Raw genomic sequence first — 25555 nt, 5'->3', positions numbered from 1 at the left:
GAAGTCCTCACATTTTGTATAAAAGCAACAATCACCTGCAGCTGCAACAGTTTAGTTTCAAAATCGAAATCAAAATGGCACCAATCGCTGGAGTATACCAACACGTCAAAAATGAAAAATTCGCCGAGTATCTAATGTCTATAGGTAAATTTATTTCTAATTATAACCCTTATTACTGCAACTGGAATCTGTTACAGGAACCCCCGAAGACAAAGCTAAACTTGCCGACTCTCTAAAAACAAAGCTTGAAGTCAAAGTTAACGGAAAAAATATTTCGATGGACAGTGACTTAGGAACTAAAACCGCATCAGTTACTTTTATTCTTGATGAAGAAGTAGACGAAACATTGCCCAACAACACCGTTCTTAAGGTATATAATCAGGTTGAATGCTTTGTTAATTCAATTAAAATTTGTTCTTTAGAGTTTGGCTAAACTTGATGGAGATACTCTGACAGTTCACTCAAAAACTCCCGATGCTAAAACCGGAACAAGAACGTACAAATTTTCTGACACCGAACTCGTTCTGGTAAGAAAAAATAATTATTGTTTTTTAAATATAGACTGGGTTTGTAGACTTTGACTACCGATGGAGAATCAACTGTGGGAAAGAGGTTCTACAAGAGAGTTTAAAAATTATAAAACATTAAAAAAACTAGTCTTGTTTACATGAATAAATGAGGAATTGACCTTTACGAATTTAATCAATTACCTATCCTTATCATTGTTCTGTGGAAATCTCACATTCCCTTATTTTATATTTCTCACTGATACCACAATTTTAAATGTATTATATTTCAAGACCTACAAAAATGAGTAACATTAAATTAAACTGGTGTTAGATCTCGACAAAACAAAAAACTTTTTCTTTTTCGGTTTTCCAAAATTCTCAAGAATTTTCCAAACAATTTGCGACTTTTGAAAGCGGAATCTTTAATAGTTTTGGAGATATCGAGCTTTAAAAATTTTCCGACTCAAAATTCAATATACGAAACTTTGATCGCTCATAACTCAGTTGTTTTTAGACCGATCTCTATGGATCTTATCTTTTTGAAATCTACGTAAAATTCTGCGTAAATACTTTAATATTTCTTTATAAATATAAGTGAGATATCGAGCGTGTCTTAATTAGAGACCGAAAAGAAGCCTACTTCTACATTAAAAAAATAAAAATTTTGAATTCAAACTATTGAAGATCAATTTCTAAGCTAAAAAATTGCGAGAAAAGCGATTTCAAACACGGTTCCTTAATATTTGGCTTAATTCCGGAGATATCGAGCAAAATCGTTTTCGAACCTCCAATATTTTGGGCTTTTGGCGACTACCCAAAATTTTAAATGCTTCTACTTAGTTATCTATTGACAAATAAGAAAAATAAAATTATTTTTGGATTCAGCGCAAAATTCTGTTTAAAATGAGTCCATACAGCTAATGGAGTGTGACTAATCAGCAACGGTGTCTCGAGTAATTAAAGATTCTATGAAAGTAGGAAGTGGAAAACACGATCGGAAGAAGGACTAAAACCCTCAAGAACTGCTCAAAAGGCCCAATTTTTGAACTTAGAATCCTTAAGAAAACGTGTCATCACTGCTCCCTTCCTGCAAAACTGCTATAGGTAAAAATAAGGGATGAAAATAGGTAGCAGAACAAAAGCTGTTCTTTAAAACTACAGTTATAGATGCATTTTGACCCTACACTATTGCAACAAAATTTGCATTGAACTGTGAACGACTTGTATTGATTTCTGACAAGACAAAATATTGGTTGTAAAAGAGATTTTACATAACAAGAATACATATGTGTATAGGTACCCTGGAGAATGATAGACCTAATGTAATTCCTTCTTTACGGTGTAAAATTAAAGGCTAACAATAAGCTATAGTACGGGATTGCATTTCATTGGAAATACGTACGGACTTGGTCATTGTACCAAATGGAAGAATTAGAGTAAATTCTTATATTCTGAACATTCTGAATATCTTGAAACCTGTACGACTATCCCTTCCTTCAGGTAATTGACAGTTTCGGACCATCTAAGGCAAGATTTATAATTCACAACTTAGTTTACTAACAATGACTGCGATACTCGAAAATGTTACAATCTCATCACTTATCAGTATTAGTCACCGATTGAGTAAGTGGTCACATTTTAATCTCGATAACTGTTGAAGTGATCACATTTTGTATAAAAGCAACAAATACCTCTAGGTGTAATAGTTTAGATTCAACTCCGAAAACAAAATGGCACCAATTGCTGGAGTATACCATCACGTCAAAAATCAAAATTTCGTCGAATATCTAATAGCTATAGGTAAGTTTATTTCTAATTACATATAACTCATATCACTCCAACTGAAATCTGATAAAGGAGCGTCCGAAGACAATGCTAAAATGTCCGATTCGCTGAAGCCAAAGCTCGACGTCAAAGTTAACGGAAAAAATATTTCTATGGACAATGACTTAGGTGTTCAAAAGTTATCAGTGACTTTAGTTCTTGGTGAAGAAGTAGACGAAAAATTGCTTAACAACGCAGTTCTTAAAGTATGTAAAGTCCATTTGAATAAATTTAGCCGCAAGATCTAACTCAGTACACTATGGACCAAAATTGTCAGGCTGACAGATTCAAGTGGCAAAAAATAGTAGTTAAACCTGGGCTGACCTGGGTGAAATGTATTCGTCAAAAATTATGATTGATTTATTGTCTTTGCGTTAGAAATAACTATCATTTGTTGAAGTAATAAGTGATGTTACGCAGAGGAAAAGCGAATTTCATAAAATCCAAAAATTTCCAATGCATCAAACAGAGAACTTTTTACCAGAGAACCACTCGAATCTGTCAGTGACAATTTCGGTTCATAGAGATTGCGTTAGAGCTAGCGGCCAAATTTATTCAAATGGACTTTAATTAGGTTGAATGCTTTGTTAAATCAATTAAAATTGGTTTCTTAGAGTTTGGCTAAACTTGATGGAAATATTCTGACAGTTACCTCAAAAAGTCCCGATGCTAAAATCTCAACAAGAATGTACAGGTTTTTTGACACCGAACTCGTTGTGGTAAGAAAAAAATTTGTTCCATCGTTAAATTCTAAATTTGGGTTTTTAGACTTTTTCTACCGAAGGAGTGGCAACCATAGCAAGGAGTTTCTACAAGAGAGTTTCAGAATTATAAAAACAAGTCATGTTTTCCTGAATAAATAAGAATTTACCTCCACGAATTTAATCAATTACATATTATTACCATTGTTGTGTAGAAATTTCACATTCCCTTATTATATTTCTCACTAATACCACAATTTTGAATGTATAATATTCCAATATCTGCATGAAGGATTGTCTTTAATAATACAGCATTACCGTGTAATTTGTAGAAAACAGAACACGGTATCGAATTGATCATTAGTCTGTTTTGAGTGGGTTGATGTTCAAACCTAATCTCTTTTGCGGGTATTCAACAATAGAACTTTCATTACGTAGGTAACCGCACATTAAAATTCATTTATTTTGTGCGTGGGATTTCACATGAGGCATATAAGTGGCCAAACATTGTGAAAATTTGATTTGGTAACATTTAGAGCAACAAAACTGCAGTTGCAGGTGTGTCTAATGCGGGTACTTTGTTTCGGAGTTACTTTCCGCTTTATATAAAATTGTTTTAGGGATGTAATACGATGTGACGTTAACTGTAATGTGCTACAACCGAATGATTAAAAACTGCAAGGTTTTGTGTAGACAGTTTTGGACCCTTGGTATTTTATAATAAACGTAACTCTGGTAATTTTCTGGACTTTAAAACCTTTGACTCGTTATTCCAAGCGGATAAATTAAAGGACAGATCTTTGATACTTCGAGCGTCTGAATACTTCTATTGGAGTAGAGAACCTTCAAAAGTACTTCCTCTTAATTTGTTTTAAAATGTTAAACAGAAGAACTGTTGCGACTATTCCTTTAATTGACAGTTTCGGACCACCCAAGATAAGATTTATAATTCACGACTTAGTTTACTAGTGACTAGCGATATTATAAAAATATTACAAACTTGTTAAGTTCATTTTCTGCTTTATTTAATGTGGACTGTCGGCAAATGTTCAAAATCCGGCGTTCGTACGTTTTCAGCAATGCTAGTGGCGCATTTCGTCCCGTAACGCAATCAATTTAAAGTCTTTTAACCAAAAAGCTTACTCTAAAGTGCTCTATAATGTAATTCATATTTCAACGGAAGTCTACCTGGAAAGCATTTAATTACAACGCAAAAAAATCTGCTACTGAAAAATTCAAGTAAATTACACTCGGCCCCGATTTCATTAAAATTTTTTGGGTCATTGGGTGTGGATAAGCCACAACGAATGTAGAAATTTATTGTGCGTTGCGTACACCTAAGTGCTAATGTATGTATATGTATGGTGGCTTCTGTGTAATAAACGCTTGAATGTTTCATGAGATGTGGAGCTCGACCCAACCGCAGCGATATAATCTCACCTATTTATTAAATTATTTACACCCTCATTTTGTCAGATTATTATAGCCGTCATACCTCATTCGTCCATTTTGCACGGGCGGTGCTGTCCTATCGCTAAAACCTCAGTTTACGTTAAAGATTAAATGTAAATTTGGCCAAAGCTTAGAAAGTACAAAAAATTTTGCAAGGAAACTAAGTTACTAAAGCTACATCATTTATTATTAATTAGAGTTAATACGTATTGTTCAAGTTCGAAAGCTCTTCCGAGAAGCGTATTTATTGAAATATTCTAATTTTAAATTAAAAACTTTTTCTTTAAACTTTATGATCTCCAATTGTATGTTTCTACCTGGATGTAGATTATTTTATTCTTTTGTGCAGTGCAACATTAAAAGTTTTCTTTGCTCACAAAGGACAACAATATTAATAATTACTAAGTTGGATATCAAAGCGAAATGAGTAAATTAATATCAGAACCAAATGACAAAGGCGTTTCTTTAATTAAAACATGTTACGTGTGAGTAAAAACTGAAGAAAAAACCAATTTCAGTTTGAATTTTACTTAATGAACTACGTGTGATATTCAATCCCTTTCAACGTTTCTTAAGTGAAACAAAATTTTGTATTTCCATGTTCATTTGATGTTATACATGACAGATTCTCTATTCAAACAGAACTAATTCAGGGAAATTGGATTTGAACCTTTCAGACGAGTCTATCTACTCTCCAAACATAACCTATCATTTCTGTTTGATATCAGTTTGCCCTCTATTTCCAATCTATTCTATTGTTTAATTAAGTGTCGTTTTACCCGCGATACTTTGTAAAGCTGCAGGACGTGCGCTTTCCTTCCACTGCTATTAATACATATAAAGTTCTGTAATCTAATAGACAACTTTGTCTTAATTAGATTTCCGGTAAACACTAGAATGCATTATGGACCTTAATGCTACTATAAATTAATTAGTAGCCAGCCAACTACTAATTAACATTTATTTTAATTTCAGACCATCGGTTAGCTTTACGAAACTGAGCTGCAAAGGGAATTTCAATCGGCAAATAATAAATATTTAAGCAAGCATGTCTTCTATATCCGTTGTTAGCGAAAGATCTCGAGGGAAATAAAACAAAACTCCCATGATTCCACGATATCGTTATTGTCATCAAACGCTTAAAACATTATTTTCCCATTTACTTCGCACAACAAAATAACTAAGAACTTTGATTTTTTTTCAAATTGGTTCGCTTTTTGCAAATTGCACGAGAAAATGAAAATAAATTTACTACTACGAAGGTTGTCATGTCCTTTGTGTTGCACGGTAGGCGATCCGATCCAAAGTTTCTGCAAGATTTCTTATTAAATTTCTGCGAGGATTCCTGCTAGCAATTACCTGAACAGTCGACACAAGAGAAGCCAAAAAGAACTCTAAGCTTATTAAATAAATATAACGTCTCCGCTTATCAACTTGCAATAATTAATTTCCACCCAGAAGCTGTACCTCATCCGTTAATTTGATCATGACACGAAATTACAAGAATTTTTATTTTAAGATCAGTTGAATTATTTTATACATAAAACTACAGCTAAGTAAAAAGTCAAGATCGCATCTTCTATTCTCTACCTTAGAAAGTTTTTTGATAAAGTGCTCGGCAAATATTTGCAACCTGGGGCCGAGTTCCTTTATGAAATGGCGCGTATCATTCGACCGGATATCAGTTTTTTTAGATAAGCGTTTTGGTACGGGAACTGTCACTTTTTATTTTAAACAGTTTTTCGATGCTTTTATCTAAATTAAAAATACCACGGCAGAAAGGATTTCCAATCGATACCGAAGCGGTAAAGTTACCGACAGGAAATATCAAAACCTCACCTAGCGCATCCACCATTTTTATAGAGTGCAAGTGGGCGGTCAAGACAGATTCAAGCTGCTCCCAATACATTTTGGACACTCCGTATTAAAGTTTCGAAACACTAAATACCGGCTTTTGTTCCATTTTGCCGCATATAAAAAAAAATAAGGTTTTTCAGGTATTAAATTTTCAACGTTATAGAATCACAAATAATTGATTTCATGGATCACGACAGAAATACGCTTCGGCGGTAAGGCGATTAGCGAATGCAGGCTGTAGTGACAAAATGAAAGAGCCCATTAAAACTAAAATAAAATGAATAAAGCAGCTTTTGTGTTGTGAAGAAGGCGGAACTTTCACATACATGGTGAGATTTAATGAAAAATTACACTCACGTACCTGTATTTTCGAAATCCTCTTTTCTGCACTTTCATTTTTAATATCCCATAGCAATAATATTTAAACAAGAACTGACGTTTGTGAATAGCTTACGGAAAACTTCTCGTAGAATGAAAGCTTTAAAGTGGTTCTAAACGGAGATTTTGAAAGTATGTCAGTTGAAATTAACTTGAATCTCTGGCTACGCTATGCATTAAAATTTTAAAGGAAATTATGTTTAACGGAAGTGAGGGAAGCTCAGCGGGGATGACATATTGACGGATAGTGAATAAGTACAATAATGATTATAATAAAAACAGAACCTGAGAAATCGACAGTAATTTACATCTCAAAACATATCCACTGTTGCTTTAAACCTGCAGTTATGACAGAAATACGGCATTTTTAGTTTTGAGCGCATTCAAATTAGCCTTGTATAAAATATATCATTTCAATACCATCACTCATCTCGGCTTAACTCATGTAGGGAGTGCAATAATAAATGAATATTCTCCCGTTACATTTCTGAAAACATGAAATGATAAATGACGTCTGGTTATGTGCACGCAATTGTTTGAATGCCGCGAGCTTTTATGAATTTCACTCGACTTCACAAAAAAAACTGGAGCACAAGTACATAAGAAAAGTCATATTTCATTTGGAACCACATTGGTAAAATTTATGCTGTACGTGTATTTCAAATTAAATACGCTTTCATGAAACAACGCTGCATTATAAAGATTCTTTTTTACGTACTAGAACAGTTTAAGTAGTCGTAACTTGTGCGGAATATTAAATAAGGTATGACTAAACGAATATGTTTAGCTGGTGGAAGTTAGGAAAAGTTACTTCTTTACTTTTTACTTTTAAAGGTAAGTAGAAACAACAAAGCACATATTTATTTGTTTACTTTTAATCAACTTTTAATAAACCGTGTGATATGAGTTTATTTCATGTTCGATACGTTTAAAAATATATAAAAAAATTAACTTTTTTTTGAATGGGTTTAATTGGGTTGATTTTACGATGTTTTTTCTTGCGATGAAGATAAATAAACAAAAGAGCATATTTCATTACCATCAAACACAAACATGAAAATTTGAATTTAATATTTAACTTTACATATATGGTTTACTAGAAAAGTGATATTGAAAAGATGTCTCAAGAAAATAGTCTGGAAACAAAGTATACCCGCGCATCTCAGGGAATAAGAGCCTTCCGATGCAGTTGGAAACGGAATGGCATCAAAATTTAGAAGGCGCTTTTATACATTAACAATACTTGAATAGCATTACTTTAAAATTTAGTTCTCTTGGCTTCAATTATAAATTGACTTTAAATGAGAAGTTTAAACTGTTGAACTTTCAATTAAAAAATTGAAAAAACGATTGATGAGATGAATGATTCGAGACAGAACAGTTCCAGTATCATTTTATACAAAAACGGAGACACCCTCTCGAATAAATTGTCCAATTTAATCCTCAGTGATGTCCAAAATATTCCAAAAGCAAAATCAGTGAAGTGTCCCCAGAGATTCGTGATTATAAATAATCCCATTTTCCATATAACACCATGATCCAGTTCAATTAGCATGATTAATTTAGCATAAGCCGGTTGACAGAATACAGGCGACCAACCGTATCTACATGTGGGAGGATCGATATATGTATGCAGACAGAGGCATCCATCCGGATATATCTCGGGCCTTCAGCTTCATAATCAGCGCCACTGCTCTCACCTCATCCTCAAAAACATTGGTTGCTCTGCATTTCCCATTTTCAAAGCCGGCATAAAGGTGACACTCTGGGATGTAAACCATTGACTATTATTAACTCCGGCCCAGCTTCTACAACTTCATAATCCTTTGACAAAGAGACGCGGTTAAAACGAACAATATTAGTTAATTAAAATCAATTTCAATGAACTGACTAAAACAAAAAATTCTCTTTGGAAGTTCCTTATTATTAGAGCACTTCCACAATGATTTCTCATAATTTATTAGATCACGAAGTTTTCGATGTTGCGAGTCGTGACAATTCCAATTGACTAAAGACAAACTTAATTGAAACAGAAGCAACGTGCCAAGAGATAACTGACTAGAAGATTGCACACAATTACTTAGAATGGTGAGAATGAACGGATACAGAAATCCCGCGTTTAGCGATTCTGCTGTCATATATTCTACAAACAATCTTAAAAGAATGAAGTTCAGAACAAACTAGTCTAAGAACAATTTTATTTAACAAAATCCTAAATAAAAGAGAGGAAACCCTACATAAAACTTTGTATAGGTACAAGGTGTTTTTAAAATACACCACCAAAATTAAACACGATTTTTATAAGCCTTAAGAAATCGAATTGAATTAACTATTTTTTCATTGTTATAATAACACAGCCAACAAATTTTGAACGAAATTTGTACTGGAACATTGAAAAGCAGAATTCCCTTCGAAGCACATTTTGCTTCGTCAGGTCTAGACTTTTTTAGTACAGTTTTGCTTAACAACCTGCAAAATCCTAAAACTTTATAACACATCGTTGAAATAGCAATTAAATAAGCTTCCCAATATCCCAATGAAATATAAAAGTGTTTAAAGCTTTTTGATACTTTTTTGCATAGAACTCAAAAGTTGGTTCTTTGATTTTGTAATGTAATAGGTCCTTATCTCTGCTTTCTAACGTAGTGTCAAATACATTATTATTTCTTGTCATTTAGAAGTTACATGACAAAAAATATAGAATGACTTTTAGAAAAAATCACGTTTTCTTAACTCTTAAAGATTTTGTGAAAATTTTAATTTGAATGTCCACAATTGTAGTTTTTCGATAAATTTTACGTTCTTAAATGATTTTATGGGTCAAAATAATAATCATATACAGTATGTCCGGAAATTGGCGCACCACCTTGAAAGGGGGTAATTGGGTGGTCCCCCAGAGTACCAGAAAAATGTTAAAAAAATTCCAGACTCTCTGTTTTTGCAGGAGGACCAATAGAAAATTAGGAAAATGGCAACAATGTAGAACTGTACCCCTCATAAATTAAATTTCCAGTATTCAAAGTAACGTTGCTGCTGTATTGTTGGCGTTAGTCAGGTCGGCTCATAAACGAGTAATATAACTAGTTTCACGTGAACGATGCCAACTGATTGTAATTGTTGATTCAAAAATCTTGATAACAGTTTTCAGGCATTTCTTACAAGATCTTTCCGATTTTCTTTGCACCATGCCTTTGCGCAAAATGTCCTTTAGGTAACAAATTCATTTGAACGTAAAATTATTGCACAGAAATAGTTAATTTTTGCATCAAACTTTGCCTCTTAAATCCATCATACCTCGAAAAATTGAAAACATGTATTTTTTTCAACATTTTTCCGGTGATCTATGACATTGTCCGACGATGCAGTTTCACGGTGGTGCGCGACTTTCCGGACATGCTGTATATACAGTATGTCCCCAGATTGAGTTCACAAGAGGAAAAAAACGTTATTTTTCATTTTACAAAAAAATAACAAAGGAATAAAATCTTTTGCATAATTTAAAATAAATAAATCTTTAATTAAAACTTTAATATTATCAAGCTGTGTTCTTAAAATCGAAAAAAACAAAAAATAACGAAAAACTTTTTTATTTTAAATTTTGCAAAAAATGTCAAAGTAATGAAATGTGTTCTTTAACTTAAACCAATTTCCACTATTTGATTGACCTATTACCTGTTTTAGCACATAGTTCAATTCTAACTAGTAATTCTTCAAGACTGTTTCAAATTTTCTCAATTATTGTTAAGGATGCAATTACATTTCTTTTCCAATTTTTTAATACTTCCACATGATTGGGTAAATTTTTCTTTAATCTTTAACCCACTATTTGATGTTGTGAATCCACAGCTATTATTTAAATACGATTACAAAATTTAACAAATATAAATAATGAAAAAATTAATTTTAAGAGTACAAACTAATAATTTTAAAATTTTAATTGCAGATTTATCTGTTTTGAAATAAATAAAACATGTTACTTCTTTGTCATTTTTTTGTAAAATGGAAAATAAACTTTCCCTCTTGTGAACTCAATCCGGGGACATACTGTATAAAAATCATACAGCAACTGTTAAAAAGTTGTGGTCAAATTATGTATAATTAATAAAGTCTAAATTAATTTTGATAACTTCTTCGCCTTAAACAAAATTTTGTAAAATTGACAACTTCATCGGCTACTGTCACCAAATTGTCTAAAAAAAAAATCAAAAACAATGTAAAAAAATATTTTTCGTGACATCTACTTTCCACTTCTCTGGTAATTGGTTAATTTCTGTGTTTGACCCATTGTGTATCCTAAAAAATTTTGAACAACTCCATTCAAAGATTTTTACCCACTATAATTTTTCTGGCTCATAAGCAAACTTTTCATCATCAAAAAGCTTTCTAAAAAGCATTATTCTTAATTAAAAGTTAATATGTTAATACTCCTATAATTTTCGATTTTGAAAGCAATCGCATTCATTTTATAAATAAATCTTCAAAAATCAACACAAAATTTAAATTTTTTAAAAACTTTTCAATGGTTTATTATATGTACTTGTAACTTCTAAACGATTAGAGATTGCAATACATTATTCAACTCTTCAAAAAGGGAAGATTTCAGTCTTTTCAATGATGCATTACAATAAAAAACCAATGTAATAATTTTAGAGCTATATGCAAAATTGCATATAAAAATTCCTAAAAAAACTTGAAATATGTGATCAGTTTTCAAAAATATCATGAAAAGTACTAACTCTAGCGATGGGTTTAATGGGTCGTTCTAAAGATTATTAAATTGGCTTCCCAAAACACGATCGAGCAATTCCAAATCTTTGCTAGTTTTGAAGAAAAACTAAAAAAAAAATTGTAGAGAAGAACCTAAAAACATAATTTTTCAAGAACATGTTCAATCCGGACCTGCAAGAGCAAAATGGACTTTTCACATCTCCAGAACAATATTTTTCAACAATTTGTTTAATAGTGTAAACTGAACATCATTTCAACGAAGACGAAGAATGTAGAGAATCTTAAAATCAAAAAGAGCAAAATGCATCCTTTTCGAGAATTTTGTTGCATGCTTTTCGCCCCTTAGCTGTACCCATTGACCTGTAAAAGATCGCATTGCAAAATTCGGCTACACTACTAAATACACAAAGTTAGCGATAAACATGTTCTTTGATACAGGAAACACAACACAATCACATCGCAACAAAGGCTTCGTTGGAGTGTTGGAACAATCTGATATCCGTCTACCACAGGAACTTTTGATTGACACGTTATAGATTTACAATAGTTATGAGATTATAGATCCACCCCAAAGTGCGCGTCAGTTTATTAAACCATTTAACTTTAATGCACGAGCTCGGAACAAACACAGCAGGCTGTAATCACAATATTAATTTAATCAAACTTATTGGGTAACAAAATAAAACTTCATATAAGTGCATAAATTCAGTTGAGTGATCATGAATAGCAAATGTACTACGTGAATGTATGGTATGACTGACAGATCTGAAATTAACTTTTCATCGGTAATGTTTGACGTGTGAAGGCCGGATATATTGTTCACAACCTGTTAGCTTTGTAACATTTAGCAATCGATTTATTATGCACAAAAATAGATTCATACAAATTCTCCATTAGAAGTTCAAACCAGAATTTAATTTCATTAGGTGTTATTCATCATGATATCAAAAATTTTAGAAATGTAATACCGTGGCGAGTAGAAATGAAAATTAACCCGCGTAGAGATCCAGCAGCAATGAATGAGTTATGCAAGGTATGTGAGAACAGGACAAATATTTTAATTAAAATTCCTCTCTATCAGATTTGTTTTTAGTTGGCAATGTTAGTCCAAGCTTAAATTAAAAATGTAAAATAATTTTTAATATAACTAACAACACAAAAATCTATATTTAACAAAGTAGACTTGTTTTGGAAAGGTGTTTGTTTCTTACTTTTTACAAGAAAGTAAATTTTCCGAACCTTGTTAAAATTTCAACAATTTTCTGGTTTGCGGTATAGATATCTGTTTACAGTTTTTATTAAAACAAAGACCTCGAGGGCAATTGCTGGCAGTTTCAATTGGGAAAAGACTCGGTAAATAATGGAAAAGAAAGAAAATAAATCTTACCGAGTTGAATTGATTAATTCCACTTCTCTCTAGCTTCAAGCAATGCACATTTGAAACTCTCTTATCATTATTCTTGGTTTATAATAGTTAATTTGTCAGCAGATTTAACCAAACCGAAATATAGCAAACGACTTGTCTTGTTATTTTGTCATATTGTATGCTTGCTAATTAAAAAACTATTTTTTCAATAAAAATTTATATTTGATTTACATTACTTTGTTTAATTAGGTACGTTTTAATTAAACGTTGTGATCACAGTCCTAAAAATTAGCGAGCATTTGGTGGTCTAACCAACAACATTATGGCCGATTTATTTGAACAAAATTATAAATTGATTTTAGCCGAAAGCTTCCATTTCTATTTCGAATTAATGGTCGGTATACAAGATAAATATTTCTACTGTGGACTATAAAATGATCAGTTTTTGATCAAATAAATGCAGACAATAATATAATTATTTATTATTCAGAACTGTGACCACTCATTAATTATCTCTACAGTCACATTAATTAATTAGCGTTGTGTGTACAAATACAAAAACAATTCTCCTTTCATGTTTTACCATAAACATGTTTTTCAAACCTTTGCCCACAACATTAGAAACGACTACGATTTTAGTGAGTACCAAAAAGCATTTCATTAAGCTAGTTTAGTTGTATCTGTAGTTAATATAGCTGGCGGTTTTTTCCTCTTCAACTAGAAAATCCGTAGCAAATAAAACTTCTCGTTGCATTAACGCGAGACAAAACTCAACCCGCCAAATAAACCGCACTCGAAAGTGGCTTCCAGAAGTTTATCGGTTCGACTGGTTTAAGGGCGCTTTGTAATCAAAAGTTTAATTGAACTGAATGTTTCTGTTGGAAGCTAATTTCAATTTTATTTTCATCTACATTTTAATACAGTGTTGCAAACTATCCAGAGGTAAAAGGGTTGAAGTCTTCATTACAAACATTTCAATCAACTCAGAGCTGTCCTTTGCAAACTCCGCAATATTCTCCTGTTTATCAATCAGTAATAACATGAATTCGCAACTGAATACTTGACGTGGAAAATTCACTTTCCATGTGAGTAATCCGATTTTTTAAAGTTATAATCTGAGAGGAAATAATTCAGTTCATTGTTTTCCGCAAAATGCGGCAACAGGAAGGTAAATTTAGCGAAATGGCATCTGGTAGATATTCGTAGTATTTATTGCTGGCATTATCAAATGCTAACAACATGTTTCGAGGGAATTATTCGATACCTAATGGAAGAGAATAGGTGGTTGTATGAACAAGCCATTAACTTCTCCACTAGGCACACTACACAATGCTATTGCAGTTTTTCTTTCACTAAATTCTATTGTGGTTTGCTGCAGATACTTTTTAATTGAATTTACAACGATCGATTGGCCCCGTAATTTCATACAATGACGCTTAATGTGTTTTTAATCATTAATTTCCAATTTATAGCGACATGCAAATAATTTCAGTAAAAAGTGGTAACGTAATTAATTAAAAAATTTATTGTGCACGACCACGCGACATCAAAAATTTCGTACGAATCTCGCTAATTAAATTACGAAAGCGGAATATGTAGTTATTTTATGATTACTTCCAAATTAATTAATTTATATCAACTTTGCAGACGGCAATGAAAGAATTTGTTGTGACAGCTAAAAAGTGCATTCATTTTCGAAGCGCGTAGATACGTTTTGAACTAAATTAAATATTAAATATGAGCTATTCAAAGTGTCTTGAGAGAAATTTATTGAATTTCTGCGAGCAAAGCTTTCAGAACATCAAAAGATATCAACTGTAATTACGCTGCTGATATGTCAAGTTGACCGAATTGTCTCCTCTTCAACACTTCTCTGCCGATTCTAAAACCAATTAACTAATTGGGCAATTATGTTTAACTCTCAGGAGTTTTAAATTTACTCTAACAATCAATCACTTTTAGTTAGAATGAAATATATGCCATTTTCCTCCCACAATACCTAAAACTCCGGGAATTCCGTCGTAAAATGTCAATATTTAGCTTGATAACAAGCTCATTTCTCGCACAATCTTTCCGTCTCGTTCATTTTCCAAAGATTCCAGCTCGGTTATAGAGAACCGCACATAAATGAAGCAGGTATAAATAGACTAGCGAACACGACAACCGATCTGATTGTGGGTGTATTGTTACGGTTCGCGGCTGTTCAATGTTATAGCAAAACACAGGAAACGGGTTCTGGTATATCAGCGTTTGCTAGATTTGCAACAGCACAAGCTATTTCAAAATCCCGAGAGACTAAACGTCCCTATGGAACATGTTCGGGTCAGCGGGATAGAAAACGCTGCTGCTGTGCCATAACTTTTAATTAACCTTTCTACCAACATAACGCTTGTGTTGTGTTTAGATCCGGACGTGTGATATGTGAGGTGAAGTCTCTGAGGCTATGCTATAATGGATCTAAGAACTTATGTGCCTGCTTCAGGAAAAAGAGGATAAGCACCTTTAGATGCAACTTTAATAGTCTCAGTGAACAGCAGGCAACGGAAAGAGATTGTTGAGCAGCAAACTGGTCGGTTTGAAAGGATATACTGAACCAAATCCTGCTGGATGATTTGATTTCCGGTTCGAATTTTTGTGCAAAAACGACTAAATATTAACTTAGAAGCAATAAAAGCGCGCCCGTTTAAATAAAAAATTCCATCCTTTTAATTTATTCATTAGAATGTAAAAGCTGTTTCAATTTAACTCTTCATTTGAGTTAGCAAACAGGGAATTGATTCAAACGCAGACGTTCACTTCATTTATTATAAAGTTAGCCCATTATATCATTTGAGCTTGTATAAGAGTGAAACAACGCGTTTGTCGAAATATGGATGCAACTTTGTAAACTCAATTGATTTATCAAAACGTTCCTGCATTTGGTTAAGTCCAGAGCTTCGAAATTATAAGCGATTTATTATAAAGACAATGTCTTTAAAATTGTTCATTTAAAGAAAACGAATATGACATTGTAATAAATCTTCCATAACAGGCAATTTGGCGGAAAATTGTTTTACGAGAGGCTTTTAAAATGGAAGAAAAAATAAGATGTAAAAGCGCAGTGTGTTTAATGCCCTGGTAAAACCCGTATAAATTAAACTGATTTGTTTCACATTCCACTAACTACAAAGTTATAAGGTAAATGTAAAATAATTCCACCTGCTCTCCATAAACCTTAGATTCTCAAATATGATTTATGGGCCTATAAATTATACCTTTATACGGAAAATTGAATAAAACACAGAAAACACCATATAATGTTCCAAAATCGAAGCGTTGTATATCATCTAATAATGAAAGGACAAGATTTCCCTTTCAGTTTTATTAGTCTGATGATTGAGTGCATGTTCAAACTTTTAGTGAACGAAATTGCAAGGCACATGTAATAACACCGCCGAAGACGTCACCTGAGACTTTTGTAACCAAAAGGATATAAATTAAATGACGTTGCTCTTCTTACCCTTTTCGACAGCGCTGCTATCAATTTACCAATTACCTTTGAAAGAGTTATTCTGACAAGAACAGCGTCACCTTTTTTTTGGTAACATCCCCGCTTTCACAGTACACGTGTTTTTCAGACAGATTTAGTTTTTCTGTGCAAACATCTCGAAGAAAATCTCGTTCAAAGCTGCACAAAATCAAACCTCGCAGAACTTTAAACCGTTAATGATTCGGAATCTCAAAGTAAAATTCGCTTCGCGTAGCGTTACCGGGTTTTCTAATTTCTTCCGAATGAAGACTTATCCCTGATTACTTTCAGATCTCTCGAATAGCAACGCGATCGTGCGTGATACACCCTATTTAGGAGTGCACACCTCACTTGTCAAAGTCCTATTTTTCGGTGGTCGCACAAGCAATTTTTCATAATAACGGTCACGTATAAGACAGATTTAGGCATGTTTGGCGTAAATAGAACGTAACCTTTCAGTTCTAAAGAAAATTTGTCACGATTTTAGAGCATCCTCCCGTCGTAACTCAGTGAGTTGGTATAATCTGCTTCCAAGCAGGCTTAAATTAACTAATGTTTACAAGGCTATGTGATATTTATTGTTTGTACACACTGTATTATGTTAGTTTGAATAGACTTATGAGTTGGGAAGCAAGATTTGTCAGTGTCACCTACAACAAATAGTTCGGCAACTGTTAATTTAGAACTTGAAAGAGCGTCTTCTCTCTTGACAATATTGGCTGCGAGGAATATAATCTTTGTCCGCTTAAATGTTCTGTTTTAAATTCAGTGAGACGTGAACGAGGGTTTATCTGGTTGTGCTGAAATGTCTTGTTATGAATGGAAACTGCTTTTTCCGTAGCTGACGTTATCGGAAAATCCTTGAGCTCACTGAAGGAACCAACATATGTGTAGTCTGCTTATGTTATCTAGTGGATGAACACATGAGTGCTAATGTATCAGTCGACAGGGGTTGAATTTACCACATGAAAGCGCTCGTAGTGATGTAGAACAATCTCGAATACACATGAAGGACTTTATTATTTTTAGTACCTGCCTTTCCATCAATTTGCTCCGTGATTATTCGAATCAGCTTTGATTACTGGGTCATGCATAAATAAAACCCACCCCCAACCGTAAATAAACAACACTCACTTTAAATTTCCCGCCAGAATGACTGCGCAACGCGGTTGTCACAGCAACACTGAAACAACAACGTTTAATCGAATTTTAAACCAGCAATTGCTGCGACCAGTTTTCAGAAAATAATTCTCCAACTTCGAGACAATGGAGGTGATGGAAGATGGAAATTTAATGGACAAGGTCCACATATTGATACAGCGCGACATGGAATATTATAAGGTTTCCTACAAATTCTTGGTATTTTCCAATAAAATTTAATAATTCCAGACACACCAAACGGTTCTGCAAGAAACAATTTGCCCCGGAGTGGTTGGAGGTCGCTTGGACTTTCCCCGCTCTGTATCTTTCGCAGCAATGAAACTCGTATTGTGGTGGGAAGAAGAATACGTGGCAGCCTTTCGAAAAAGCTCCGGATTCCTCCAAGGCAGTGAAGTTTCTGATCAGAGCATGGATACTCCGGGGGGGTGTGGTGGTATTGTCAAAGCGTCTGATCCCACAAAGTTCGTTAATCTCATTAATAAATCAGCTGAACAGCTTTTAGGTATTATATAATTATTTTCATTACGTAATTGATTACAATCTTTTATTTAGAACATCTCCATGTCCTTACACAGGAGGCTTTAGATCACGCCGATCTTACGGTATTGACGGGGACAATCGGAGCGGCAACACTCTTAAAAAACTGTTTGTGGTTTTATATCCAATCAATCAACGAAATTAAAGGAAGTCAAATCGAACTGCTTCACGATAGTTACAAAAAATATCAAGAAATGGGGGAGGCGTTGGCTGAGCGTTTATTGGATTTACACTGTCGGTTGCTCTCCTTGTACATTTTACAAGAAGCTGAGTCGCTGGATTGGGAGAACCAAAAACCATTTTGCGAGTCAGAGAGAGGATCATATGTTATACAAATGTGGTGGTTGTACATGCACGGTAAGTTATCCAAATACATCAATTCCTTTTCTAATCGAGGATTTAAAGGGACTAAAGAGGATTTATGGAATACAGTTCCTCCAAAAATGGCTCAAAGGGTTTTTTCAGGAATGTTAAATGAATCATTAACAATTTTAACAGTTCGATACACTCAGGTATTTCAAGTGTTAATAATTATAATTAACACTGCTTCAACAAGTTTTTAGTCTTGTCCCTCTGAGGCTCGGAGCAAGTTACTTGTAGTTGATATAAGTAATCTCTTACTATGTACAGCTCAGTTGTTACCTTGTATATGCGACAAAGCAGAAGAATTGATTGGATTGAATTTGAACAGTAAAAGCAAAATACTGAGAGACATCCACACGAAATGTCAAGAATTATTAAACTGTTTAATCTTGAGAGGAGTTTCTTTGGATGTACTCCACAAGGTTTGTGTAATTAATTAAAACATAATTATACTTAGGACCGACTTTCCGTTTTGTTTACTTTGTTAATTTGATTAATTGTTTAATTATTATTACTCCGAAATGTTAACAGAGTTGGCGTATAACGTATTCAATCGGTTGACTGATTACGATTTTCTGCGCTAATTAATTAGAATTAAACAATTAAAAGTAACACCAACACGTTTTAGGTTTTTCGGAAGGGAATAGAAAGCGTCGAACTGCTAAAATCGCGGAGCACTGGGCCGGCTCAATGGATAATCTTCGCACTTCCTAACATCTTCAAAAGTCAAAACACCAAAGCGGTGCACAAAATGTCCGATTTACCTTCAGACACTGCTATAGCCCTCGATTTAACAGTTTTGTTGGCCCAACCGCAACCAAATTGGGCACTACTACTTAAGGTGAGAACTGATAAAAAAGCAATAAATCAATGCGTTCTAGGTCATCGCTATGAAGAATTGTAAGATTCTAAAGGAAATATTGAACTTCTCCCTGAAAAATTTCACAGAGGAGATCCAACAGCCTAAATCCAAAATTAACTCCTGCGAGTTTTTCTTGTGCTCCAAAGATGGCACGTGCAAATGTATCGATACAACGACCTCATTTTTAAAACCGGTGCACTTCTATGACTTAATTGCATCTGCTACTTGTGTGGTATTGTCAGTTGGTAACAGCGAAGATTTTATGGATATTCTGTTCTCTGCAATAACTCACCAACCAAATTGGGCGAAGTGTTTCGACCGCCGAAACGTAACTACTGGTCTAATTTATCTAATTTATTTATACTTTTTGGAACGCATTTTTATTTAAAGGTTTGGAACCAAATACGACCTCCATGGTACGAATGCATTTTAAATCTCACACAACCTCTTCTTCCTACGATTACAAAGACGGTCATCAGTGCAGTTCAAACAGGTGCTTCGATGTATCAAGCCATGCTTATTATCCTAGGATGTTACAGTCAGTTATGGGAATGTGTTAACATGACTCTTCCCAAAGTTGCGTCTTTGGTTCAAGACATAATTCCTGTTGAAATCACTCCTTTGAATCACTCTGCTCTTATTCAAATTCTAATCGGAGCGTTATACTCCGAGTTGTTACGACAATCCGAGGGCGAGCCTAGTAAACAAGTCAGATTTTCCAACGCTTCTAACTACACCCCGCAGCATAAAAATTCAGTATGTAGTTTTGATGGCACTTTTAGTTCTGCTGACGACGCGGCATTAGCAGTGGCCGAATCGTTGTGCAGTATAGATGAAGACCACAAACACACCGATCAGATTGAAGAGTTTTTGGAGCAAGTAAAAGAGAATCTAGAAATGTCGGACTTGGCGTCGGAAGGATCAAAACGGGTGGAAGGAACAGACCAGATTACCGAAGTGTTGGTCAGTGATATCTTAATGACCACGCAGGGTAAAAAGAGTTTGAAAGTAAGTAAAGATAGTCAGTCAAACCCAACTCATTGGTGTTATTTAAGACGCTCCATCATTTCATTACGAGCAATAGTGAGTGGTTCTTCCAAAAGCTCGGAGTTAGCGAAAATCCAGAATCCGTCCAACCAAACAGAGTTACGGCTGCGACGTCCCCTCTTTTGCATACAATGTTTCATATTGGATATCGACCATTTGATCAAGTAAGGCTTTATTCATTCCATCATATTTTTAAAATATTGTTCGCATAGTTGCTGACTGGAGCATGGCAACCTAATTGGATCGGTTTATTGCGAACACCAATGGGATTGAATGTTGACAGGGTTTGGGCACAAATATCATTGCGATGGGAATTTCGTGACATAAATTCTTCGTCTCTCTCCACCAGAGATGTGCAAATTGTGAATAATGTTACGTCATTATTAAAGCAGACGTAATTAGGAGAAGATTTACGATGTGAAATTAAGTGCGGAAGTTCTACTTTACACATGAGTTTTTCTGCACGTTTAATAGAAGGAAATTATTCACTGGAATGTTTTTGCTCCCAGTTTATTGAAAATCATATTATCTAGTTGAACTAAATTTGGATTTGTAATTTGGAAATCAGTGATCACAATGGAAAAAGTTAACAATGCATAAAGAGCGTTTTATATTACAATCTCTTTACATAATTAATTATTTTACAATAAATAAATTATTAAATAATAGAAATGAATTGCATCGTTTGTAGAATTTAGTAAACTAGGTAAATATTGACCAGGATAGCGATACCAATCCAGTTCAAATTTTTGATAAAAATTATGTGAAATCGTACATAATTTTTGTGCACATCTCAGCATTTGATTCAATTACGCAATTATCACATGCATCATTCCTGCAATTTAAAATAATAATACTTTCATAATTGTAGCTTTTCTTGGTAAACTGCGCTATTCCAGAGAGAAAGGTGATTGAGATGCGGTACGCAGGAAGTAATTACCTCGAGCACTTAAAGAAATTAACGATTAATATTAATTTATACTTATGCTTTCCCTTACTTTAGGTCTACGTTAAAGCCCATGTTGCTAACAGGCAATTCGGGTCTGCATTGACCCTGTCGAAATTCGTGCCACGATTCGCAGGGCACTGACACAAACCCATGCGGATTTACAACACTTTCCGCATAGAATTGGTACGATCTCCAGTGGCTACAAAAAACTGCAACGAAAGTCTTGTTACTCACTTCCGGTTTAGTTTTGCATACTGACAGAGTGCAACTGTGTTATCAGGAAGAGTTTTTTTAACTTCTGGTTTTGTGCAGCCAGGTTGAGGTGAGATGCCCCCGTTGGGCCAAAAATCAACAGCTCCGACACTTCTGGGAAATCCGAAAATGCCGGCATCTGAATGTATAGCATCTACGAATTCAGCATCGCCGCTGTCTAAACGTAAGTTTTTCGGCCACTTTTTGAAGAGTGGTCCTGCGGGGTCTAGTCCTGTTATCCTGAACACGCGGCCACTTTTAACGTTTTGGCCACACACTCCTGCCATTTGAGCACCCAAACTTAGACCGATTAAGTGCAAACTGGGTAAATACATCCCGCGGGAGACTAAATAGTCGATGAATTTTGCAGTGTATTGGCCTAGGAAATGAACATTTGTAAACGAAACTAAACATAATATTTACTGACCAACAACTTCTGTGTTCCTCGCTGCTGTGTAGTACCATGGTCCGGCTTCCAGCCGAGGGGCATTCAAGAGAATAATGTTATAACCTCCTCGTTGTAAATAAGCTAAAATACGACTCAATTAACTCCGTCTGAAATTGAATTTGGTTTGTGGGTTCAATTAAACTGATTACCTCCCAATAAATAAGCAAGAGAAAGTTGACACACATTTTGTATTATCGTTAAAATGCAAGTGTGCATTCAGAGTGCTATTTTTCTTACCGGTTCGCATAATAGTCGCTGAAAGGGTGCTGGACGATTCAAAAAACGCGTGGAAATATAAAACTGTGGGCTGCGAAAAGTTGAAATGCGACTCTGACAACAATTTATCGTCTCCTGTTATCAAGTTTTGGGGTTGAAGAGGATTGTGACTGAAATGTAACGTAGAATTATAATATTGCATAAGATGAAATTATCATGAATTATGTATAAAGTCTTACAAGTACTTTCTCCATTAGCTACGAAATTTTCATAAAAGCGAGTGATGTTGGAATCAAATTCGGAGATAAAAAGGGAAAATCGTGACTGCGCTAATGTTTGTATTGAACGAAATAGCACAAATAATTTTAAATTTAGAGGAAAAATATCGGAAAAATTTTAATTTTGATTGCAATAAAATAATGATAAGGTTTTTTTTTTAAATCGGAATCAACACCGGGCGGTAAGTGTGAAGAGGAATTATTATTCATTGCATTGTTATGAAATCCAAACAGGGAATTCTTTTGAAGTATACGAATGTAAATATTAAATATCTCCAATAAATTGGAACTACATTGGAATTACAAATTCATGAATTTATGAAAGTATAAAATTACACTTCAATTAAATAAAGCCGAAAAACCATTTATTAAAAATAATTTACTGTAATTTTCAGTTGAGATCGTATTTCGTGTAAACGAAATAAATTAATAATACGACTAGTACATAATAAAAATAGGTGCGATTAAATTCTCGGATTACGACTAAAATCATATTTTGATAACAGAAATTCTTTGCCTTTGTAAATTTGCAAATCATTTTCCCGTTACAAGTAGATTAAATTACTTACACTGTATACAGCTGAAAGCCGATATCTCTGATAGGATCAATTTTGTGGCATTTATGTTTATCAATAGGAAAAAGCTGCAGGATCGAGTCATCAAAACTAATTCTGAGCGGACCTAGAATTCACAATGTTATAATAAAATTATTTGTTTATAAAGCCTTAAAAGCTAATTGATACATTTCTTGTTACAATAAAACCAAATCGCACGAAGTGAAATTGCGGAACTAAGAAGAAATTCAAAAAAACATGACAAATTAATTCAATGTACATACCTGGCAATGCACTTAGTAAGCAGACAAATAAAAAATCAGTAGCAGCCATGCTATGTGGGGTCAAAACACTATTTGAATCGTGATTTCCTACAGTGCGTTAGATAATAATGTCGTGTTATATCGTGAACCTACAGGTACACAGAGCAGGGGTAAAATAGGAAAGTACTTTTTCTTGTCTAGCCTTTTCGTAGTCTTTTTGTGGTTGCACTTTCGTAACATTTTCGTGGTGCATTTCTAGTTCAGTTGTGGGGAAAAACAATAATAATAAAGGTTATGCCTGTTTAGTTCGTGTTTTAATTAAGTATTAGGTAATTATTAGCGGTTTGTACAGAGAACGATTTTTTTATTTTTCATGCGCTAGATATTGGAGTCAGATATAAATGTTTTTTATTTAAAATCGATGATATGAACCCAGAACATTGGAGAATCGGGGCTGAAAATTATTGTTATTAAAAACATCCACTATTTGCTGTCAGTCGACTCACACACTCCTCACACAAGAGCATGCAAATTATGCGTTATTTTGGCCACAGGAAAATCGTGATAGTCCGTCACGAATAATAACTAAAGAATTTATTAGTATACGTATCCAAAGTCATCCTTGTAATTTTTTTTATTAACTCACAGTTTTTATTTTATACTAGTGGCGTAGTTGGTTCGTAATTGTGAAAATAAACTTATTTGCCATACAATAAAACATGACGTAATCTGTATTACGGCGGTTACATGTTTGTACATATTATTCCAAATTATGGTCATTTCGAACATTTATTAAAAATTTGTTTTCTCTTTGTATTTAAAGCAAAGTTGCAGTACTTTTTTTTCTCTTATTGACGGTACTGATTTCAGTGATAAATTATTCATTTGGTCGAAAACTACATATGTACAGTCGAACTTCCACAACAACTCGAACTTCTATTACTCGAAATTTATTTTATTCCTTTGCGTTTTCCTTAAAATTACATGTGATTCCATCTCTATAACTAGAAATTCTATAACTCGAAAATTTCTATAAATCGAATTAGATTTTGCCCACATACGATCTGTAAACTTCCAAGATTCGAAAATTGTCCCAGAATTATATGTTTGTAAAAACTGATATTGTGGTACTTTCTTGAAACTTCTGAAGTTGTTTAATAGCTTTAAATGTCACCATAAATCTAGAATTTTATCAAAAGTGTTAGATAGCTATGAAACTTCCAACAAGATGCCCAAAATTCATCTAGGTTGTGTAAAAATCGTATTCGCCACTAATCCCACTAATCGAAGTGCAAGAAGAAGAATATCCTTAAAAATCAGATCAAAATCAGATCTTTAACAAAAATTTCAGAAAATTTTAAAAATTGTAACTCGAAACTATGTAGATTTTGAAAACAAGTGAAAAATGCGTTTGAAATATTGAAACTCATTTTTTACTATGACTATACAGACATATTGACTTTTATAATTCATTAAAAAACAATTTTATGAAAAAAAATGTAAGAACAAACGTTTGCACTAAAATTTAAGAACGGAGTATGTACTTCAATAAAATTTTCATTTTTTCTTTAGTTTTTCTTTAACTCAAAATTGATTTAACTCGTACCAATTGTGGTTTCCCTTCAGGTTTCGAGTTATGGAAGTTCGATTGTACTTGAATTTTCGCAAAATTTAAAATTGGATAGAATTCATCTAATTGGAAGATTTTAGTCTTTATTTTGAAGTCTTGTGTCATTCTAAATAAAACGAAAAAAATAAAACTAATTACGGATTCCAAAATAGCTGACCTTCTTTAATTAGCCATTACGTTGCGTAAAACTCTGTAAAATATATACAGGTGAAGCCAGATAAAGTACAAAATTTTTAACCACAGCATTAGCTGGCACTATTGATTTATTTATTAATGCCTAAAAAAAACAAAATTCTAACAAAAAACAAAACTCTGAGATTACCCGTAGTTCGACGCCTAGAACACTGAATTTACAACTTCTGTTTCCTAATCAAAGACTGCAAACCGTTCGAACAAAAAGCTAAAAAACATATTACGTTGCAAATAATTAATTTCTTTGAATTAAATGGCCCTCAAAAGAGCTGTTTGTTTCGATTGATCTAGTCCGTAATCGTAACGATTTGCAACGAATCAAAAAAATCCAAATTTAAACAATTATTTACCAATTACTTTACTACGATTATTGTTAAACTGACGGAAACTCCGAAAGGCACTTTTTGCCACTTGTTTATCAGCATTTTTATTCCCAACTTTTCCGTGATCTGCATTGACATTGGCATTGAAATTGACCTA

At 33.7% G+C, this 25555-nt stretch overlaps 4 protein-coding genes across 4 annotated transcripts; 3 read left to right on the top strand and 1 right to left on the bottom strand.

Annotated features, from left to right (window-relative positions):
• Positions 1–33: 33 nt before the first annotated feature.
• LOC148172971 (fatty acid-binding protein, adipocyte-like) lies at positions 34–693 on the top strand. The gene is made up of 4 exons (XM_088039275.1): positions 34–144; positions 198–370; positions 423–527; positions 575–693. The coding sequence occupies exons 1-4, from the start codon at positions 75–77 to the stop codon at positions 629–631; spliced, it is 405 nt and encodes a 134-aa protein (XP_087895401.1). The 5' UTR covers positions 34–74; the 3' UTR covers positions 632–693.
• Positions 694–2198: 1505 nt separating this feature from the next.
• On the top strand, positions 2199–3209 carry LOC148172970 (fatty acid-binding protein, adipocyte-like). The gene is made up of 4 exons (XM_088039276.1): positions 2199–2309; positions 2367–2539; positions 2948–3052; positions 3102–3209. Exons 1-4 carry the CDS (start codon positions 2240–2242, stop codon positions 3165–3167), a joined length of 414 nt encoding a protein of 137 aa, XP_087895402.1. The 5' UTR covers positions 2199–2239; the 3' UTR covers positions 3168–3209.
• Positions 3210–17529: 14320 nt separating this feature from the next.
• LOC148172969 (uncharacterized protein KIAA0825 homolog) lies at positions 17530–20881 on the top strand. The gene is made up of 10 exons (XM_088038734.1): positions 17530–17664; positions 17713–17986; positions 18037–18378; positions 18427–18533; positions 18585–18806; positions 19013–19225; positions 19266–19574; positions 19637–20254; positions 20302–20457; positions 20506–20881. Exons 1-10 carry the CDS (start codon positions 17590–17592, stop codon positions 20689–20691), a joined length of 2502 nt encoding a protein of 833 aa, XP_087894860.1. The 5' UTR covers positions 17530–17589; the 3' UTR covers positions 20692–20881.
• Positions 20882–21156: 275 nt separating this feature from the next.
• LOC148172968 (pancreatic lipase-related protein 3-like) lies at positions 21157–23323 on the bottom strand. Its single transcript, XM_088039817.1, has 8 exons — positions 23275–23323; positions 23170–23226; positions 23006–23117; positions 22180–22328; positions 21922–22023; positions 21502–21873; positions 21292–21451; positions 21157–21241 (listed from the first exon to the last, which is right to left on the bottom strand). Exons 1-8 carry the CDS (start codon positions 23321–23323, stop codon positions 21184–21186), a joined length of 1059 nt encoding a protein of 352 aa, XP_087895943.1. The 3' UTR covers positions 21157–21183.
• Positions 23324–25555: the final 2232 nt, after the last annotated feature.

The sequence above is a fragment of the Gnatocerus cornutus genome, chromosome 6 (assembly GCF_029298725.1).
Source record: "Gnatocerus cornutus isolate USDA-ARS CGAHR chromosome 6, icGnaCorn1.1, whole genome shotgun sequence".
Lineage (NCBI taxonomy): Eukaryota > Metazoa > Arthropoda > Insecta > Coleoptera > Tenebrionidae > Gnatocerus > Gnatocerus cornutus.
The sequence above is the reverse complement of the archived record's forward strand: the minus strand, read 5'-3'. Positions and strand labels throughout refer to the sequence as shown.

Excerpts from the sequence above, each read along its gene's own strand:
- LOC148172969 (XM_088038734.1), top strand. The coding sequence starts at position 17,590 with ATGGAGGTGATGGAAGATGGAAATTTAATGGACAAGGTCCACATATTG. Across the intron at positions 19,575-19,636 it reads AGTGTTTCGACCGCCGAAAC|GTTTGGAACCAAATACGACC; the intron begins GTAACTACTGGT and ends TTTTATTTAAAG. Across the intron at positions 20,458-20,505 it reads GATATCGACCATTTGATCAA|TTGCTGACTGGAGCATGGCA; the intron begins GTAAGGCTTTAT and ends TTGTTCGCATAG.
- LOC148172971 (XM_088039275.1), top strand. The coding sequence starts at position 75 with ATGGCACCAATCGCTGGAGTATACCAACACGTCAAAAATGAAAAATTC. Across the intron at positions 145-197 it reads CGAGTATCTAATGTCTATAG|GAACCCCCGAAGACAAAGCT; the intron begins GTAAATTTATTT and ends AATCTGTTACAG. Across the intron at positions 371-422 it reads CCAACAACACCGTTCTTAAG|AGTTTGGCTAAACTTGATGG; the intron begins GTATATAATCAG and ends TTTGTTCTTTAG.
- LOC148172970 (XM_088039276.1), top strand. The coding sequence starts at position 2,240 with ATGGCACCAATTGCTGGAGTATACCATCACGTCAAAAATCAAAATTTC. Across the intron at positions 2,310-2,366 it reads CGAATATCTAATAGCTATAG|GAGCGTCCGAAGACAATGCT; the intron begins GTAAGTTTATTT and ends AATCTGATAAAG. Across the intron at positions 2,540-2,947 it reads TTAACAACGCAGTTCTTAAA|AGTTTGGCTAAACTTGATGG; the intron begins GTATGTAAAGTC and ends TTGGTTTCTTAG.
- LOC148172968 (XM_088039817.1), bottom strand. The coding sequence starts at position 23,323 with ATGGCTGCTACTGATTTTTTATTTGTCTGCTTACTAAGTGCATTGCCA. Across the intron at positions 23,227-23,274 it reads CTTACTAAGTGCATTGCCAG|TTCCGCAATTTCACTTCGTG; the intron begins GTATGTACATTG and ends ATTTCTTCTTAG. Across the intron at positions 22,329-23,005 it reads GGCTTTCAGCTGTATACAGT|TCACAATCCTCTTCAACCCC; the intron begins GTAAGTAATTTA and ends GTTACATTTCAG.